This window comes from Trichosurus vulpecula, chromosome 3, assembly GCF_011100635.1.
Source record: "Trichosurus vulpecula isolate mTriVul1 chromosome 3, mTriVul1.pri, whole genome shotgun sequence".
Lineage (NCBI taxonomy): Eukaryota > Metazoa > Chordata > Mammalia > Diprotodontia > Phalangeridae > Trichosurus > Trichosurus vulpecula.
The window spans coordinates 290,091,136-290,110,586 of record NC_050575.1 but is presented as its reverse complement, the minus strand read 5'-3'; the positions used below and the strand labels follow the sequence as shown (position 1 = coordinate 290,110,586).

At 41.5% G+C, this 19,451-nt stretch overlaps 1 protein-coding gene across 1 annotated transcript in view; it reads left to right on the top strand.

Annotated features, from left to right (window-relative positions):
* The first annotated feature begins 2,725 nt into the window (after positions 1 to 2,725).
* Positions 2,726 to 19,451, top strand: part of ASTL (astacin like metalloendopeptidase) — a 34,061-nt gene continuing 17,335 nt past the window's right edge. Inside the window, exons 1-4 of the mRNA XM_036749984.1 lie at positions 2,726 to 2,741; positions 3,775 to 3,885; positions 8,934 to 8,995; positions 17,462 to 17,552. Of these exons, the coding sequence (XP_036605879.1) occupies positions 2,726 to 2,741; positions 3,775 to 3,885; positions 8,934 to 8,995; positions 17,462 to 17,552 (280 nt within the window). The remainder of the gene's footprint in view (positions 2,742 to 3,774; positions 3,886 to 8,933; positions 8,996 to 17,461; positions 17,553 to 19,451) is intronic.

Below are 19,451 nucleotides of genomic sequence, written 5' to 3'. Positions count from 1 at the left end.
AGCTTTTAGGCATCTCTCCATTCAGACACACTTAAATAGCCTTGTGATTGGGGCTCCTTTCTTGTGATGTTTCCCTGCCCCCTGGTGGCCTGATTGGATCTCTTCCCAGCCTTTGGGGTGCCTTGGAGGGGAGAGAATATTTTCAGAGAAGTGCCTTTTTTGCCCTTCTCTCATTCTCATGCCTACAGAAAGAAACTGAGGTACGTGGCAAGGTATGTGATGATGTCTTCTGGGTTGCCTAACAAAGTGCAGGATCCCTGGGTTCACCTGTGCTAAGAACATCAATGCAGAGTCTGGCGTAGAAAGGGCGCAGTGGAGTGGAGGGAAATGATCCACTGGGCCTGGATGTTAGGCTTTAGAGGGGGAAGGATTGTTAGAGTTTCTTCAGTCCAGGGGTCCTTAACCCTTTTTGTGCCATGTACCCCTTGGACAGTAAGTATGGTGAAGCCTATGTCCTTTAACAATGTTTTTAAACGCATAAAATAAAAAAAATAAAATTAAAAGGAGACTCAATTATATTGAAATATAGTTCTCAAAATATTTTAAAAACATATTTGTGACATAGTAATATACCCTGCAGCGGGCATAATAGCCAGAGAAATTTCAAAGCAGTGACGAGCAGCAATGATATTTCTATATCTGCGATAACTGTGATGTGATATGAAAATATCTGTGATTTTTTTAGTGATAACGTCACATGTGCTGCTGAGCTTTGTTGCCTGTGTTTATATTGCAGAAAATGCTAAATTTCAGTTAGAGGTTAGGGAAATTAAGGCTGTGATCCGCACCCTCTACTTGCAGGTTAAGATCCCTTGATCTAGTCCAACCAATGGCCTCGTTTGATAGATGAGGAAATTGGGACCCAGAGAAGGGAAGCTTTGTTATTGTTCAGTCATTTCGGTTGTGTTGGACTCTTTGAGACCCCATTTAGGGTTTTCTGGGCAAAGATACTGAAATGATTTGCTATTTCCTTCTCCAGCTCATTTTACAGATGAGGAAACTGAGGCAAAGAGGGTTAAGTGACTGACTCGGGGTCACACAGCTAGTGAGTATCTGAGGCTGGATTTGAACTTAGGTCTTCCTGACTCCAGGCCTGGCTCTCTATCTGCCTTTGAGGGGAAGCTTACAAGAGTGATTTAAAAAAAAAAAAGAGCAGAGTCTAGATTCAAACCCAGGTTTTCTGACTAGAGACTCAAAATCTAGTATATTTCTGTGCAGGGTTCAGTGGGCTGTACCCTCAACATGCCCCTTTAGGCATAGAGAGAATGGGTCCCAGATCCCCAAATCAAAACTAGGGCCAATGTTAGTGACCAGAGAGGCTTCCAAGGGGTTAACCAGGTAAACTGGAGAGGAGATTCAGGTGAGGAGCCCCAAGCATTCTGGGATTTAAGGTGGAGTGGGTGGTTTGTTTGTTTTTAAACTGAGTGGATCTTTCTGGTCCTGAGCCAGTGGGCTGCTGGAGGAGGGAGCTGAGCCAGTAGCCCCTGTCAGTGCTGGTGGTCCCAGGGACCTGGCCATGAGGTGGGCCTTGGACCCCTGGCCCTTGCTGCTTGGTCTACTCACACTTGTAGGAGGTAAAAGGGCCGAACGACCGGGAACCTGACTAATTCCTTCCAGGCTTCACTTCTCAGTTTCTGGTTCCTGGAACTGGGACTGTGGGTGTTGGAAAGGGGGACGGGGAAGAATCATAATTGATGTTAATGGTATCTGTAAGCTCTTCCCCAGCTGGGGGCCATTCCAGGAAATCTGGGCTTAGCTCCTCAAGCCACAAGAGAAAGGAGGGGTAGAGAGATGGAGAGGGGGGGAAAGTTCATGGAGTCATAGGATATAGAGAGCTGGAAGGATCTTAGAGACATCTAAGCCCACCCCCATTTTACGGGGAGGAAACTGGGAGGAAACTGAGATTGGGAGAGGTTATGATACTTGTCCAAGGTCACACAGGTAATCAGTGGAAGAGCCTGAATCTGAATTTAGCATGGGGCAGGGGAAAGCATGCTGGATTTAGAGTCGGAGAACCTGAGTTCAAATTCTGCCTCTGACACTGATAACCTGTGTGACTTTGGTTGAGTCATAATCTCTCTGGGCCTCATTTTCCTCATCTGTCACATTGATCAAATGACCTGTAAGATCCTTTCCACTGCTCAATCTATCACCTCAAATGCAGCAGTCTTCATTCTTTTCAGTCACTTTGGACTCTTTGTGATCCCATTTGGGGTTTTCTTCACAAAAATATTGGAGTGGTTTGCCATTTCCTTTTCCAGCTCATTTTACAGGTGAGGAAATTGAGGCAAAAAGGGTTAAGTGACTTGCCCAGGGTCACATAGCTAGTGTCTGAGGCCAGATTTGAACTTAGGTCTTCTTGACCCTAGACCCAGGGCTCTATACACTGTACCACCTAATTGTTCTCTAGAGAGTAAGTATATAGAAGTTATATGTAACATATATAGAATACCATACACATAATATGTATATGTGCATGTGTTCTTCGAGTATTGGCTTAGTTTTGTTAAGTGAAATCTTTGACCTCTTTCAGTTCTTGTCTCTAAACAGCGTGGAGCCATCCCATCTCATTAGAGGCAATGTGGTCTAATGGAAAGAGCTCTGGCTTTTGAGTCAGAGGACTTGGGTTCAAATTTTGCTTCTTAGTGCCAGTGTGACCTTGGACAAGTAACCTCTATGAGCAGTTAGGTATCAGTCAACAAACATTTGCTAAGTGTAAGGCACTATGCTAGATGTGGGAGGTACAAAGCAAGGTGAATACCCCTCCCCCCAAACAAAAAAACATAGTTCCGGTCCTCAGAAGTCCTTTTCCATCCCTCCCAGCTCTAAATAAACCATCCTGTGATTATCTATTGTGCCTAAGGGTTTAGAGCAAAAAGGGACTGTAGTAGTCATCTTGGCCATCCTGACCATCTCCTGAGTCTCAGAGAATTAAAGGAACTTGTCCTTGAAGCTAAGTGATCTGACCAAGATCACACAGTAGTAAGAAGCAATCAGGAGTCAAAACTATATCCTCCGACTGCAAATGCCTTTTTTTCCATTACCCTACACAGTCTTGGTGACTTGATTTAGTGCTCATATAACACTACATATTGGGCTGTGTGGGTAAAAGAGTTGAGTTTGGTAGGATGACCTTATTTTCCCCTACATCCTGTGAGGGGGGAGGGTCCTGCTCACAGAACAACATCCTAAAGTGAAAAGGACTAAGGTACTGCCCAGTGCTGGGGTATCCCGGCTCCCGTGGGTACTTCTGTCTAGGCTTTTGTCCCTTCTTCCCTATCTGGGTTTAAGGGAAGCCTCTGTTGGATTGGAGCTACAGCTGAGGGTGATGGTCAGTTTGAGTCACGTGGAGCTATTTGGCCTAAAAGGCGGAGCGGCCTTTCTGGCAGCTTTGCAGTCAAGGTGTGAGAAAAAGAGCTTCTCCTAGGAAAAGTGACTTTGCAAAGTGCAGTCATGAAAAAAGGTCAGACATGCTAGAATTTGATGTTCCTCTTGGTCTGCCACAGTGAAGGAGGTACCTGGATGAACTAGGATGAATTTGTTCATGTGGAATTGGGGGAAACAACACTGCTGTGTCTGCCTGAAAGGCCTATTTACTAGCTGCGTGAACTAGGGCAAGTGATGTAACTGCCTTGTGCCTCGGTGTACTCATCTGTAAATTAGGGGTAATACTTATATTAACTTACTTCACAGGGTGATGGGAAGGAAAGTACTTTATAAACCTTAAAGGGCTATCAAAATGTTAATTGTCATTGTTATATCTTTCTCCCCTAGGTTTGGATCCTACAAGACCCCCAGAGGAAAATGCCACCAGTTTCACGAGCCATGTCACTCCTGAAGGGACCCAGTCCACTTGGGATGGGGATATCCCTGCTATTAACCAAGGCAAGAACACTTTGCTTTCTTATGCTTGTCCTGGAGAAAGTGCCTAGGATCTTTGGAGATGCCTGAAATGGATTAATTAGCAACTAATAGGATGCCTACCATAGTCTGTCTGTGTGGGAATGGGAGGGAGCGAGAAGGGAGGCAGTGGTGATAACAGCGGCCTAAACACATACCTGTGTGCTTAGGCTGGTACTATATATTATGTATAGCTATTATATAGCTATATATATCGCTAATATATACACACACACACACACACATATCACTTTGTTAAAGAAATACGCAAAAATGATCTCATCTAAACTTCCATAACTTTGCAGTGGGTAGTATAAGTGGGTAGCATCATTCTCCCCATTTTACAGATGAGGGAACTGAGGCCCAGAGAGGTGGAATAGCTTTCCCAAGGTCACACAGCTACTATTAGAGTTTGGACTTGAGCCTCCTGAATTCAAGACACCACACTATGTTTAGATTTATAAGATGGGACCCTGGATCTCAAGGAGGAGAATCCTATTTAGTTAGGGAAATAAGACACGGATATGTGGTAAGATAATGAATAACATAGGCAATATGAGATTAGGAGAGTTTCTCCTCATACTAACAAGCGTAGCCTTGGGGACCATCCTCAAGTGGAGGTATTGAAGGCAGGGATTGATGGCCACCAGGGGGCACTCTGGGCAGATATGCTCAGGTCCCTCTCTGAGTCCAGCTTAGACCTGTGCTTAGAAGCCAAAACTCTAAGGAGAATTGTGGTCTCATCTCTCCAACCCTCCTGCCCAGTTCCTACCCCCAACTCCCCAAGCCCCTTAGGAATCCTTTTGTTTTGTTTTCAGATGAGGGAAGTCATCTGATTCCTATGTTTCTGGGTTGGCTTTTTAGATCCTAATTAGGGGCTAACGGGGCAACCCAAGTGTTAGGCATTGAAGGATTGAACAAAGGCACTGGCACATGTACAAAGAAGAGTTCACACTACCTCTCCCCACCAAGAGGAACAGAACTTACTGCTAAGGCCCAGGGTCTCACCTCCAAGAGCCTCCTTAATCTCTAACAGGCTCCACTGGGCTGGCAGCTCTCTGTCTTCCTTGGCCTCTGGAATTCCCAGGTTCCCCTGGGCAAGAAGAGAAAACCTGTCCTCTCTTAAATCACATTAATTGCTGACATTTACATAGCACTTTTATGGCTGTCAAGAGTTTTATAGATTTTATCGCACAAGAACTTGGAGTGACATGATATAGATAAAACTCTTAGAAAACTTTATTATCTGAACACTCTGACCTTATGTGGGCAACTAGATGGTGCGGGGTTGGAGCTCAGCACTGAAGTCAGGAAGACTCATCTTCCTGAGATCAAATCTGGCCTCAGACGCTTATTAGCTGTGTGACCCTGAGCAGGTCACTTTACCCTGTCTGCCTCGGTTTCCTCATCTGTAAAATAAGCTGGAGAAGGAAATGGCAAACCACTCCAGTGTCTTTGCCAAGAAAACCCCAGATGTCTGACTCACAAAGAGTCAGATATGACTGAAACGACCAAACAATAACAACATAACCTTACATGTGATGGTCTAAACGTAGAGAGCAGAGTAACTTAATTTTTTAAAAAATTGAACATCTTGTAGGCACCTAGAATTCAGCATGTCTAAAACTGAACTCATCATCATTCCTCAAACCCAACTTCCTCCCAAATTTCCCCATTTCTGTCAAGGCCACCAGCATCCTTCCAGGCCCCCAGGTTTGCGACTTTGGTGTTATCCTCGATTCCTCAATTCTCATTCACCTTTTAGGTCCTAATCATTTTCAGATCTTGTCATCTCCATAACTTCTTTCCAATCTATCCCTTTTTCTCCCCTCAGACTTAGTTTGAGGGGAATAAGCATTTATGTAGCGCCTACTATGTGCCAAGCACTGTATTTCTGTGTACTTTTTAAAAATTCAATTTATTTAATATATTTAGTTTTCAGCATTGATTTTCACAAGACTTTGAATTACGAATTTTCTCCCCATTTCTACCTTCCCCCCCACTCCAAGATGGCTTGTATTCTGGTTGCCCCGTTCCCCAGTCAGCCCTCCCTTCTGTAACCCCACTCCCCTCCCATCCCCTTTTCCATTCCTTTCTTGTAGGGCAAGATAAATTTCTATGTCCCATTGCCTGTGTATCTTATTTCCTAGTTGCATGTATTACGTACTTTTTATAAATATCTCATTTGATCCTCACAACAACCCTGGGAGGTAGATGTTGTCATTATCATTCCCATTTTACAGTTGAGGAAACTGAGGCAAAATGGATGTTAAGTGATATGCCCAGGGTCCTATACCTAGTGAGTATCTGAGGCCATTTGAACTTGAGTCATCCTGACTCCAGTCAGTACTCCATTCAATGTGCTACCATTTGCCTCTATGGTCCTCATCGAGGGGGACAGGGGAGAAATACAGTTACGAGATCAAGTCCTCATCATCCCTAGTCTAAATTATTGCAATAGCTTCTGACTTGGGATCCATCCCTCTAGTACAGCTTCCCCTCTTCAATCCATCCTCCACAGGGCTGCCAATGTGGTTTTCCTACAGTAAAGGTCTGACTGTGTCAGTCTTCTATTCAATAAACTACAGTATTTCCTTATGAAGTTTAGAATCAAATATCAATTCCTTTGTGTGGCATAGAAAGTCCTGAATCTGGCCCCGGTCTATCTTTCCAGTCTTCGGACACCTTTTCCCTCTAGTACAGCTTCCCCTCTCCAATCCATTCTCCACAGTGCTGCCAACGTGGTTTTCCTACAGTAAAGGTCTGACTGTGTCAGTCTTCTATTCAATTAACTACAGAATCAAGTGTGAATTCCTTTGTGTGGCATAGAAAGTCCTGAATCTGGCCCCAGTCTATCTTTCCAGTCTTCGGACACCTTTTCCCTCTTCATACACATTATGATCAGGTCCCAACGTTCTTCTTCCTGGTCCTCTTATGTGATGCTCCATCTCTCCTTTCTGGATTTCTGTGCTGACTCCATGCCCACGATGCATTCCCTCCTCATTCCAGACTCAGAGAATCCTTATTTGCCCTCAAGGTACAGTTCAAGTAACCGGGCCTTCTCAGAGAAGCCTTTCCTGATTTCCTTCCTCCCCCTTTCTCCCAATATAGTTCTTTTATACATACCCATATAAGCTCATGTTATTCTCCCTGGCTAAAAGGTAAGCTCTTTGAGGGCAGAGACTCTCTTACTTTTGTGTTTGTGGTCTCACTTCCTAGAATGTTGCCTGGCACATTATGGGTGCTTGTTGGTATGTAGTTAGTCTTCTCTGACCCTGTTGAGAGGAAATGGTAAGAAGGGACAAAGACTTCAGTTTAGAGCATGGCTCCGGCACATAGTGTGGCGCCTTGATCCAGGACTCCATCTTATAAATCTAAACATAGTGTGTGCCTGGTCAAATCACTTAATTTTTCTGAGCCTCAGTTTCTCCATATGTAAATGGCTATAATAATACTAGTGACATCAGGGTTTTTGTGATGATCCAATGAGATATTGCACATGAAAGTGCTTTTCAAACCTTAAAGCCTTATAGAAAGGCCGGATATTATTATTATCATTATCATCATGAAGACTACACGAATCTTCAACCTTTCTCTCCAAGTGGGGAGGAGGAGCTGGAAAAAAGGGTGGAGCTAGGCGCTGCCACCTTCCCTTGCCTGTCCCGTCTCTAGGAACAAGGGGTTCAGTGATGGGAACAGTAATACTACTTCTTATAGGTTGTGGTTGTTCACTTGTGTCTGTCGTACTCTTCGTGACCCCACTTGGGGCTTTCCTGGCAGAGATCTTGGAGTCGTTTGCCATTTTCTTCTCCAGCTCATTTGACAGATGGGGAAACAGAGGCAAACAGGGCTAAGTGACTTTCCCAGGGTCACAGAACTATTAAGTGTCTGAGGCCAGATTATGTTTACATAGCATTTTACCAAAATTGTTTTATTTAATCCTCAAACAGGTCTATGAGGTAGGTAGTATAAACATTATTACCTCCATTTTAGGCTTGGAGAGGCTAGGTAATTTGCCTACAGTCACACATTTAGTATCAGAAAGATTCAAACTGTGTCTACTTAACTCTATCTAGTTCTCTACTATGGCACACTGTCTAGTTTCCAGTCATTTGTACCAGTCCAGGGAATCACTTTCTTTCCTCCCTAAGGATCCATTGAACATGAAACAAAGTAACAAGCAGCCAGGTACTTTGATCTCTTTGGAGGTGGGTGGGGCAAGAGAAGATCCAAGAAAGACTGGGGAATGAAACACCCGGGGGATAGGGTAGGGGGGGCAGGGGAAGAAAGACTTCCAGGCTAAGCAGAGCAAGTGCACTGACTTCCTCCAACATCTCAGGAGGGCAGTGCTCCTGGAATGGCTCCTGGATCTGGTAGCTGCTCACCACATCTGTTGTAGGAGGGCCAGAGGAGATAGTCTGTCCCACAGTCGTCCTGCGCCTTGGTGCTGCCTTGTGTGGCATGAAGGATATGAGCTAAGAAGGTGATTATGGATTGAATTGTGGCCCTGGGCTCAGGGTCAGTACTGTACTGGGACCAGAGAAAATGGAGAGTCAAGGAGAGCCCTTGCCCTGAGGCTCTGGAGAGAATAAGTCCAATGGTACGCAGGGCATGGATGGGACCTAGTTCAGGGAAAGGGAGAAGAGTGAGTACTAGGGGAAGTGCCTGAGCCCAGGTAGATGACACAGAACCTATACCACTTACCAGTCAGGTCTCCAGCTGGACTTTGATGAGCATTGAAGGTTGGGTTAAGAAAAGGAGGCTAGTTGAATTTCCACCCAGGTTCTTGTAGATGAACCCTATAAGTCTGCATCAAACCTCCTCCTTTCTTCCTCAATTTAGTTGTGGAAACAGTAGGAAGAGTTCCACCATCCCCACTTTTAGTATATGGGGAGAGGGTAGGTGTTTACCTTAAATTGTTCTGGCATATGAAACAAAGGCCAAGGGCTCTTTCTGGTCCTGTTCTTATTGGGGGGGAGGGGAAGCAGGGCTTCTCTGGTAGGTAATCTTTATCCCAAATCTCTTCTTTATAGGTCTCATCCCTGAAGAATCTCCAGAAAGCAGCTTCCTTGTCGAAGGTGACATCATCAAGGCAGTAAGTAGGGGGGAGATAATTATGAACCATTTCTATAGCACTTTGAAGTTTACCAAGTGTTTTCCCCATTAAAGTCTGGAGAGGTAGTTCAAACAAGAAGTAGTATCCCCATTTTATAGATGAGGGAACTGAGTCTCAGAGGTTGTGACTTGATATATATATATCTATATCTATATTTTATATATATGGAATATTCTTAAATGCCTTTGTTTTATGCTAGTCCAAGATTCTATTCCTAATGGGGGAACTAAGGGATATAGTACAAAGATGCAAGATTGGCTTCCTTAAAGCTTCTATCCAAGATTAGGCATTTTAAGCATCCCAAATTCCATTTAAAATTTTTTTATTAATATTTTCTGTTTCTTACATCACCATCTTCCCCTCCTAGAGAGCCACTCTATGTAATATTTTTTTAAGAGGGGAAAAAAGGTCCACACAACTGATCAGTATATTAAAACAGATTGAAAACTTGTGCAATGTGTGACACCTGTGGACCTCTCATTTCCTCAAAGAGTGTCCTTACACATGTCCTCAATCAAGTCCCGCATGATCTTTATAATTTTGTTCCATTTTCTAATTTTTTTGGTTGTGTAGTTGTTCTTTCCACTTAAGTTGTTATAGTCATGTTGTTTTCTTTGTTCTGCTTTCTTCAACTCTGCCTTAGGTCATACAGATCTTTCCATGCTTTTCTGTATTCATCATATGCATTATTTCTTACAAAAATTAATATTCCATTACATTCATATACCACAATTTGTTTAGCCATTTCCCAATTGATGGGCATTTGTTTTGCTTCCAATTCTTGGTAATCACAAAAAGTGTTGCTATAAATATTTTGGTGTTTAGAAACTTTCTTCTTATTAATGGCTTCCTTGGGATGTAAACCCAAGAATGGAGTCTCTAGTTCAAAGGGTGTGGACATTTTAGTCACTTTATTTGTAAATTCCAAATAGCTTTTCCAAAATTCTACAGCCTCACCATTAATATATTAGCGTGCTTATTTTTCCACAATTCCTCCACCATTGACTATTGTTATTTTTTGTCATTTTTGGGTCATTTTTGCCAATTTGCAGAATGTAAAGTGAAATTTCAGGATTGTTTTGCCATACGTTTCTCTTATTAGTTATTTGGAGCATTCTTTCATGTGATTCTGAATATTTGGTGATTCTTTTGAGAACTGTTTGTTCATATCCTTTGACTACTTATGTATTGATAATAGCTTGTTGTTATTTAGTTGTTTTTCAGTCATGCTTGACTCTTTGTGACCCCATAAGGGGTTTTCTTGGCAAATTTGCCACTTCCTTCTTTAGTTCATTTTACACATGAAAAAACTAAGGCAAATGGAGTTAAGTGACTTGACCAGGGTTACACATCTAATAAGTAGCTGAGGCCAGATTTGAACTCAGAAAGATGAGTCTTCTTGATTCCAGGCCTGGCAGTCTATCCACTGTGCCACCTAGCTGCCCCAGTGGATAATGGCTATTTGTTTTATATAAATTTATTCTTTATGTGTCTTAGATACTAAACCTTCATTAGAGAAATTTGATGCAAAGATATTTTCCCTATTCAGTCACTTCCCTTCTTATCCTAGTTGCATTAATTTTGTCTATGCAGAAGCTTTTTTAGTTTCTAGTAATAAAAGTTATCCATTTTGTTCTTTATAATTGCCTTTATCTCTTGTTTGATTAAAAATATATTTCCTCCCCATAGTTGTAAGAGGCATATAATCTATTTGTCTTCTAATTTTTTTTAAAACATGATCTTTCTTATTAAGGTCACATATGCATTTAGAATTTATTGTGGAATGTGGTATAAGCTTAATTTCTATCAGACTGATTTATAGTTTTCCCAGCAGTTTTTATCAGATAAGGAGTTTTTGCCTAGGTAATTGGTTTTCCACTAATCAAACAGTGGGTTCTTAAGTTCTATTGTTTCTGATTCTCCCTTATCAAGTCTGTTCCATTAATTTATCTACTTTTTAACCAATGGCATGAGTTTTAATTTTGAGCTTATTATGGTATATGCTGTAACATGTTGGTCTAAACTTAATATCTGCCAAACTGCCTTTCATTTTTGCCAGCAGTACTTGTCCAATAGGGAGGAAGTTATGTTCTTGGGTTTGTTTAACATTGAATTAGTAACATGTGATATGAACCAAACATTTCTTATTTTTCTTTGTCTGATCCATTAACCTACTTTTCTGTCTTTTAACCTAGAACCAAATAGCTTTGATCATTACTGCTTTATAATATAATTTGAGATCTGGAAGTACTATTTTCCCTTTATTCCTTCCACTTAAAATTTTTTCCCTTGACATTCTAGACCTTTTCTTCCTCCAAATGAATTTTTGTTATTATTTTGCCTAGCTTCATAAAATATTCCCATGGCAGTTTAATTGGTATTTAGCTTGGGTTTTTAACTTCCTGTTAATTGTCTTTTATCCTTCCCATCCAGAGAAACCAGAAGCGAAATGAGTCTGGTAGTTCTGTATTCTGTCATTTGCTGTCCTTCCATCCACCCTGAAGAAGGGTCCTGTCTCTTTTTTGTTTTTCCTCTTGCCTTTAACATTGTTTAAAAAAGGGCTTTTCCCCCTCTCCAATGTCTTTAGCATTCTTTGCCAGCCTTAGCTCATTCTGAGCTATAGAATTCCTGATAAGAGTCCTCTAGGGCCATTTTTTTCTTTTGTATTCATCCTCTAATACCTGCCCTCGCTTCCATCTTCTATGCATGCCTTAAAAATAAAAATAAAAATAATTTTCATTGGAATTGTTTGTCACTTCAGAATTTCATTTTCGAGACTGACTTCTCATCCCTCTTGGGTGTGCTTTCGTTTGTATTCTTGCCCACTTTTATGCTCTCTCTCAAAGCTTTTTGTTTTGTTTTGTTTTCATGTCAATCATTTTATCTTACTCTTGTGTATCCTCCCTCCCCTACCACCATTACCTTCCTGGTAGCAGTACACAACATCTAGGCAAAGTTAATTGACACAGTGACCCTGCCTGACAGCATATATTGTATTCCATGTTTGTAGTTTGGCCTGACTTTTCCTGAAGAATCTAGGGCCCATATACAGATTCATTCTCTGACCCTCTGGATACCTGTTCTCCCCAAATCTAGGATGTGTGTTAGGTTATACACAGCTCTCCTCTCTTTCTCTGTGACACATTTTAAAGTATATTGTTCCTTTCCTTTAAAATTCCTCTCGCTTCTGGTTCAGCAAACTACTTGTGGGAGAGGCAAATTTGGGCCTGAAAGAAAACACTTTAACCGTTATGGCTCACCCAAAGTGGAATGGGATGCCTCAGGGGTGGCACATTCTTCACTAGAGGACCAGAGGTCTTCAAGAGGTCTTGCTGGCTATGTTGTAGAAGGAGTTCTTTCAGGTTAATGTCAGACTAGTTACACTCTGGGCTACTTTGTGTGAATCTGAGAGTTGTGGTGACCAACTCTGGGTCCCACTCAGTTAAGGACAATGTATCCTGTTCACTTGCATCTTCTTAATGGATCCCTGTCATACATTGCCTCTGGTAGCTAGACAGGGAACTCTCAGAGCCCTAGGTAGTAGCTTAGGGGATGGGAATCTGTTCAGCAATAAGTTTCTTCTGAGATGTAAGGACTGGTGTGGAGGTAGAGAAAGAAGACCAGCTTAGTGAGGAGTCTGATGGGCTTTGTGGAAAACTCCAGTCAATGCACTGAATGCCCATTATGTACAAAGTACCAAGCTTGATCCTAAGAGAAGAAATGCAGGTATGGTAGGGTCCCTGGCCTACTAGTGGCTTCTAATTGGAAGTCTTTGGCATAGTCAATTCTAAGCAAAATTGTGAAGTTTGAGGAGGTTTTTCTTTGGCCACCTTCACTTCTCCTTTCTGTATCACTTTCTCTACCCCCTCCCCCCACATCCCTGCTTCTCCAAAGGATCTCATATTTATTGCTTAAAATATTTAAAAATTTAAATCAAGGACTTACCCTTCAAGATCCTTTGCATTTTAAACCATTTATCAACATATATATGTGCGTAGACACACATATATACACACATATATGCATACATAATGTACACACCTATAGTACCTGGACCACTCCCTTATATGTAAAGTCTCCTTTAGGTCCAAGTTACTTTGTAGATCTCCATTCACCCAAAAGTTATAGTTAATGAGCCCCTACCAATGTGCTTACTTTTACTAGTAAGTCAGAGACACAAATAAGTTCAAAGCAAAGGCATTTAATAAAATAGCATTGTAAGAAAAGTAGCAATAGGAAAGTTCTCCTTGTGTGTCTAGGGCACACTTTCCTACAAGCATACATACTATCAGTGGAAGAATGGGAATGCATTAGACACGCTCATAGGAAACATGAGGCCAGCTTATGTCTCTGACAGTACAGGATCACTAATATCTTCTGGTGATATTATCAAGTTTTTCTCTCTGAACTTGCTTCCTGTTGGGCTTGCTTCCTGTTGATCTCCCTTTCCCAGTTTGGTGCTGAATCTGTGAACCTTTGGACATCAGTTCAAGAATATGTTTACGGGCCTAATATTCTTCAGGGAAAGTCCTTGCTTCTTGATCTCTCCTGGGTTTTTCTGTTTCTGCTAGATGTGTCACCCTGCTATTCTCATACTCTTTTCTGGGTAATTTTCCCTTCCACCAGCTTCAAGTTTTCATCGCTTTAGGGCTGTGTGCCTGCCATCTAGTTACCATACACTAGCAGACTAGAACTGAGAAGCCTCTCCTTGACGAGGGCAGGCTGATAACTCCTTAGTGACAGCCCAATCACCCCCAGCTAACAAAAGATAGACAAAGAATGGCCCCCAAAATGATATTTAACAATTTTGTCTTCACCTTATATTTGGAGTAGTCCTTTGTCACCAATAACTCTCTGACTTAGAAATTCTCAAGAGCCTCTTGGCTCAACATGCAAATGAATTTGGGTCAGCACAAGAGGTAAACAAAGGTGGCAAAAACATTGTCAGCTACCTGCTTCACCTGAATTCCAACTTTTATTATGTATGTTATTATTTAGTACGTCAGCTGGAAAACCCTCTAAATTTGCCATTATATTTTGGCCGGTGGGGGTGGGTGGGTGCAGGGAAAAAACTTATTGTCTCCCTCTACATATGAAACAAATTTTAAGTCTCAATCAGCAGGTGAGGGAGGCCTTGGCAAAGGAAAGGTTCTACTTACTAGGAGTTACATAATTTCCCCTGAAACTTATCAATTGTATAAAACAAGATATGATTGGATTTAGTTTGTATGATATAATTGTGAATTAGCTTTTATCCTCTAGTCCAAAATTTGCCAACATATGGGCGGTGAACGTCCAGGTACAGTGGGGCCATGGAGCTATTACAATGGCTCCACCAATCCCTGTATGTACCAATGTTCCAATTGCTTGAGACATTGAGAGATGAGATGACTTGCTCAGGATCATATGGTCAAAATATATCAGTGGTAGGATTTGAACCCAGGTCTTCTGGCTTTTAGGCCAGCTTCATATCATCTATGCTACCCTGCCTTTCTGTCAAGCATGTTTTCTCCATCAGCAGATAATAATATAACTATTTTCATGTAGGAGTTGGTAATATATTTTTTTAACTTTTAAAAGGGCCTTCCTAATCAAAAAAGTTGGAAACCACTGATTTAGTTGTTTTCTTTCTTATTTCCTCAACCAATTTGTTAATTCCTTGAGGGCAGGGGCTGAATCTTTCTTCTAATTGTCCTACAGTACCTTGCATAAGACTAGCTACCCAGGTATTCAAGTGCTAGGTGTTCGATTCCACACCCCCATCAAGCTCCTGACATTGGTAACCCTCTTCTTGGTCTCCTGTAAGGCTAGTTCTGCTCTTTGTCCAGGAACAGTGAGAGGAGGTTTGAATGTGGGGTCAAGATGGGTGGCTATGGTGGGAGGTGGGGGAGATAGAAGCTGTAGGGCTAGCTGTTGACCACTCAGTTCAAAACTAGGCTGCAAGCTCATGGGATGGATAATATTTGGTGAGTATCTACTATGCATCTGGCCCTGTATTAGATGCTGTGAGAGCTGTGGATAAATTCCTTCCATAAAGGAGTTTATAATCTGATTGATGAAGTCAAAGTGATACACACAGGCTATGAACACATATCCAAGAAAGAACCATCTCATCTATACAATGGATATTTTTAAAAATTGCACAGAAATCCTAATATTTAATGTGTTAAGAGTGCTCAAGACAATTTTATTGATGCCTTTTGTTTTATGTCAGCCATTTCCTGATATTTCTCCTCCCTTTCCCTCTATTGAATTGCCCCTAATAATAAAGAAAAACAAGCCAAACTAACCAACCAACCAAGTTACTATGTCAGGCAGCAAATGCAAGATTTTGCATCATAAATCTTCCCTCTCCCTAAAAAATGCTGGGAAGTGTGCTTCATCATCTGTTCCCTGGGGTCAAGTTTGGTCATGACAATGGATTGGGGTCTAACTGGTAATTTTTTATTTGTATTCTTGTAGTCATAGAATATACCATTCTGGTTCTACTTTCTTTGTTCTGTATCAATTCATAGAAGTCTTCCTATGTTTCTCCAAGTTCCTTGTATTCATTGGTTGGGGTGCTCAATTAATTAAAGTTAACCTTTTAAAAAAGTAAATGACTGTATCCTAATCTGTTTTCTAAGATCAAACTTTCATGAAATGGAGTATGAATGTGCAAAAGGAATACCAAGTTAGGGTACTATCCCGATCCAGGACTGAGGTGAATGAGCCAATAAAAGTTCCCATTTATATCATGTCTCACAGTTTAGCAAAGGGCTTTCCCTCACAACTGCCTTATGATGTAAGGGCTCACACCACCTCTCTTCTGGACTATTGCAATATTCTGCTAAATGGATTCCCTCCCTCAAACCTCTCTTTTCTTCATTCCATTGTTCATGTAACTACCAAAGTGATTTTCCTTAAGTGAGGGTCTTCTCTTATACTTTCTAAACTCCTATGGTTCCATGTTGCTTCTTGGAGAAAATATACACTTACCTGTTTGATAAAGTCCTTCATAACTGGACCTCAACCTATACCTCCAGCTTCATTATACCTTACACTCTTTTCTTTCTTTTTGTTCTTCATGTAACATCACATCTCCCATTTCTCCTATCTCTACTGGTCATCCGCCATTGCCTGCAATACATTCCTTTTTCACTTCTACCTCAAAAAATCCCTTGCTTCCTTCAAGACTTAGTACAAACACAGACTTCTAAATATAACTTTTTTATTTCTTCCTCCATGAATCCCCATTCATTAGTGCCTTCCTTCTCTAAACTTTATTCAGTTATTTCAGTCATATCCAACTCTATGTGAGCCCATTTGGGGTTTTCTTGGTAGAGATACTAGAGTGGTTTGCTATTTCCTTCTCCAGCTCATTTTACAGGTGAGGAAACTGAGGCAAAAGGGTCACATGACTCCCCCAGGGTCACACAGCTATCTAGTAAGTGCCTGAGGTCAGATTTGAACTCAGGAAGAGGAGTTCAGTTTTGGCACTCTATCCACTGTGCCATCTCAAAGACCTCTTTAAAATACTTTGTATTTATTCTGTATGTACTTACAGATATATATGTGTTGTCCCCCTAGATAGAATGTAAGTTCCTTGAGAGGTAGAGATGTTTTCTTTTTGTCTTTGAATCCCATGTGCCTGGCCCATAATAGGTGCTTAATAAATGCATGTTGATGGATAGGGTAGAAATGTAGAGGAAGGAAGTGAGGATGGTGACATTGGACATGATTTGTTATTCAATTATTTTGTGGTGTCTGACTCTTTGTGACCCAATTTAGAGTTTTCTTGACAAAGATACTAGAATGGTTTGCCATTTCTTTCTCCAGTTCATTTTACATATGATAAAGCTGAGGCAAATGGGCAACTAGGTGAGTGGATAGAGTGTCCAGCCTGGAGTTGGGAAGACTCATTTTTCTGAGTTCAAATCTGGCCTCAAACACTTACTAGCTGTTTGACCCTGGGCAAGTCACTTAACCTTGTTTGCCTCAGTTTCCTCATTTGTAAAATAAACTGAAGAAGGAAATGGCAAACCAGTCCAGTTTCTTTGCCAAGAAAACCCCAAATGGGGTCTGGAAGAGTTGAGCATGAATGAAAAATGACCAAATAAAAAAAAACTACTTAGAAGAAGGAAAGACTCTAATAGAAGTGATAAGGGACAACTCTTCCTTCTCTTCATCATAGACACTGAAAAGTAGCTCAGTGGGAGTGGATCCCCCTTGGATACCTGGATTTTCTTCGATGACTTTGCTCCTGTCTATGACTATCTCCCTTTTTAGACTTCCCTTGGTATGAAGGGTAAAGAGCACTTGGCTCACCATTATAGGTGGACGAGGGTAGCAGATAAGTGACTTGGGTGTCCTCTGATGTTGAAGGGTGGGGGTGGTAGCTGAGGAGGGGACGGGAGCATTTGAGGCTCGATGGGCTCCATTTATCTCCTCTTATTCTATCCTCAGAGTCCCTTCCAGTTGTTTTCTGCTGCCAGTTTCAAATGGCCCAAGAAGGATGGAATTGTAGAGATCCCATATCTTTTCTCCAGCAAATATGGTGAGCAGAGGCCCTGGGAGAAGGTTATTAGGCTTCTTCCTAGATGTTGGGAACCTGGCAGGGTGGTGTGGGCAGCAGGCTGGGGAAATAATAAAAAACTTTGTGGCTTTTTTACTTATCCTGTTTGGGTCATTCTTGGGTCTCCCTTATTTCATGCCCTATGCCTGGTGTTTCTTTGTGTCTTATCTTTCCAACTCTGTTCACCTGGACCTCTTCCTTCACAATCTCACTAAGGACTTCCCTAGTGATAGTCCTTCTAGGGGCATCTCTGGGCTTTGAAGAGCTTTAAAAAATTATTGTTGTTGTTGATCATTTGTTCCAGTTGTGCCTGATTCTTTGTGACCCCATTTGGGGCTTTCTTGGCAAGGACATTGGAGTGGTTTTGCCATTTCCTTCTCCAGTTCATTTTATAGATGAGAAAACTGAGGCAAAGAGGATTAAGTGGCTTGTCCAGGGTCACACAGCTGGTATGTGTCTCAAGCCAGATTTGAACTCATGAAGATGAGTCTTCTTGGAAAACTAGAATTGGAAGGGGCTTGAGATAACATCTGGTCTGGGTCTCTCATTTTACAGCTAATATGTTGAATGACAGAATCAGGTTCCAAAAATATCTTAACAGGCTAGAATCCAGCAAGATGAAAATTAACAGGGAAAAATGTAAAGTCCTGCATTTAAGTTAGAAAAAAATCAATATTAAAAGTACAGTACATCCAAGAATGTTCAAGAGTCAGCTTGAACTAGCCCTTGAGAACCTAGTGTTAGAGATTTTCAATGTGAGCATTTACACGTTGGAAGTTGGTAAATGCTCCAAATCAGGAGTCAGTTTATAGCTTTGTTGAGAGTCTAAACTTAAGAAAGTGAGGGGGAAATGTTAATAATGCAGATTAAACTTAAAAGATTTCATGTACAATTTTTTTGGAGAGCTTATTGTTAAACAGTTACCACATCTCTGAGTATAGCTTAGTATAGCTCAATGGCGGTTCATGTGAGAGACTCATGGGTATTAGCTGATATCAGGTTAAATATAAGCCAACAGTGGGACTTATAATTATAGCGTATACCATACTTCTTGTTCTACTTGCTTTGTTCTGTATTAATTCATGTTTTCCCATGCTTTTCTAAGTTTCTTATATTTATTGGTCAAAGGACTAGGTATTTTTAGTGAAGCCCCCAATGTCTAGAATAATAGTGTTGGTACAAGGAAGGTAATAGTCTCACCCTAGTGGTCTGATCCCACTTGGGCCCCAGAACTGAGGGTTCATTCTGGGTGCTACATCTGAAGAAGGACATAGCTAACATATTCAGAGGTCATTTGCTAGGACGGTGAAAGGTCTGGCTGCCATGCCACAGAGAGGAGTTGGAGAACTAGGGATGGATGGTCTGAAGGAGAGAAGACGTAAGGGGCCATGATGCTGGCCTTCAGCAGATGAAGGGTTTTCAATGGAAAGAGGATTCTGGTTAGCTCCAGTCTGGTACTAATGAGTAGACATCATAGCGAGGTTGATTTCAACTCAGTATCAGGAAAACCTTAATACAAGAGTTATCCAAAATTAGAATGGGTTGTCTCAGGAAGCGCTAAGTTCTCCATCACTGGAAGGGTTCTAGCAGAATTGGGATGACCATTCATGGCCTTGAAGAAGGGATTTAAATAACAGGGGGTTGGACTAGATGACCTCCCTGGTCAACTTTAACTTTAGGACTTTATGAAATTAAGGCTTAGAAGATTCCAACTTGCTCAGGGCCATAGAACTAATTAGTTCATGTATCCTGATTCCCAAGACAGTGTTCTTTTTCTCTATTCCACACTGATCTTCCCTGAGATTCCATTTTGGGAGGTTTTTTCCCTCCCTACAAATTTGGGTTACCTACCCTGAAAATATGGAATGGGCAAGGGCTTGG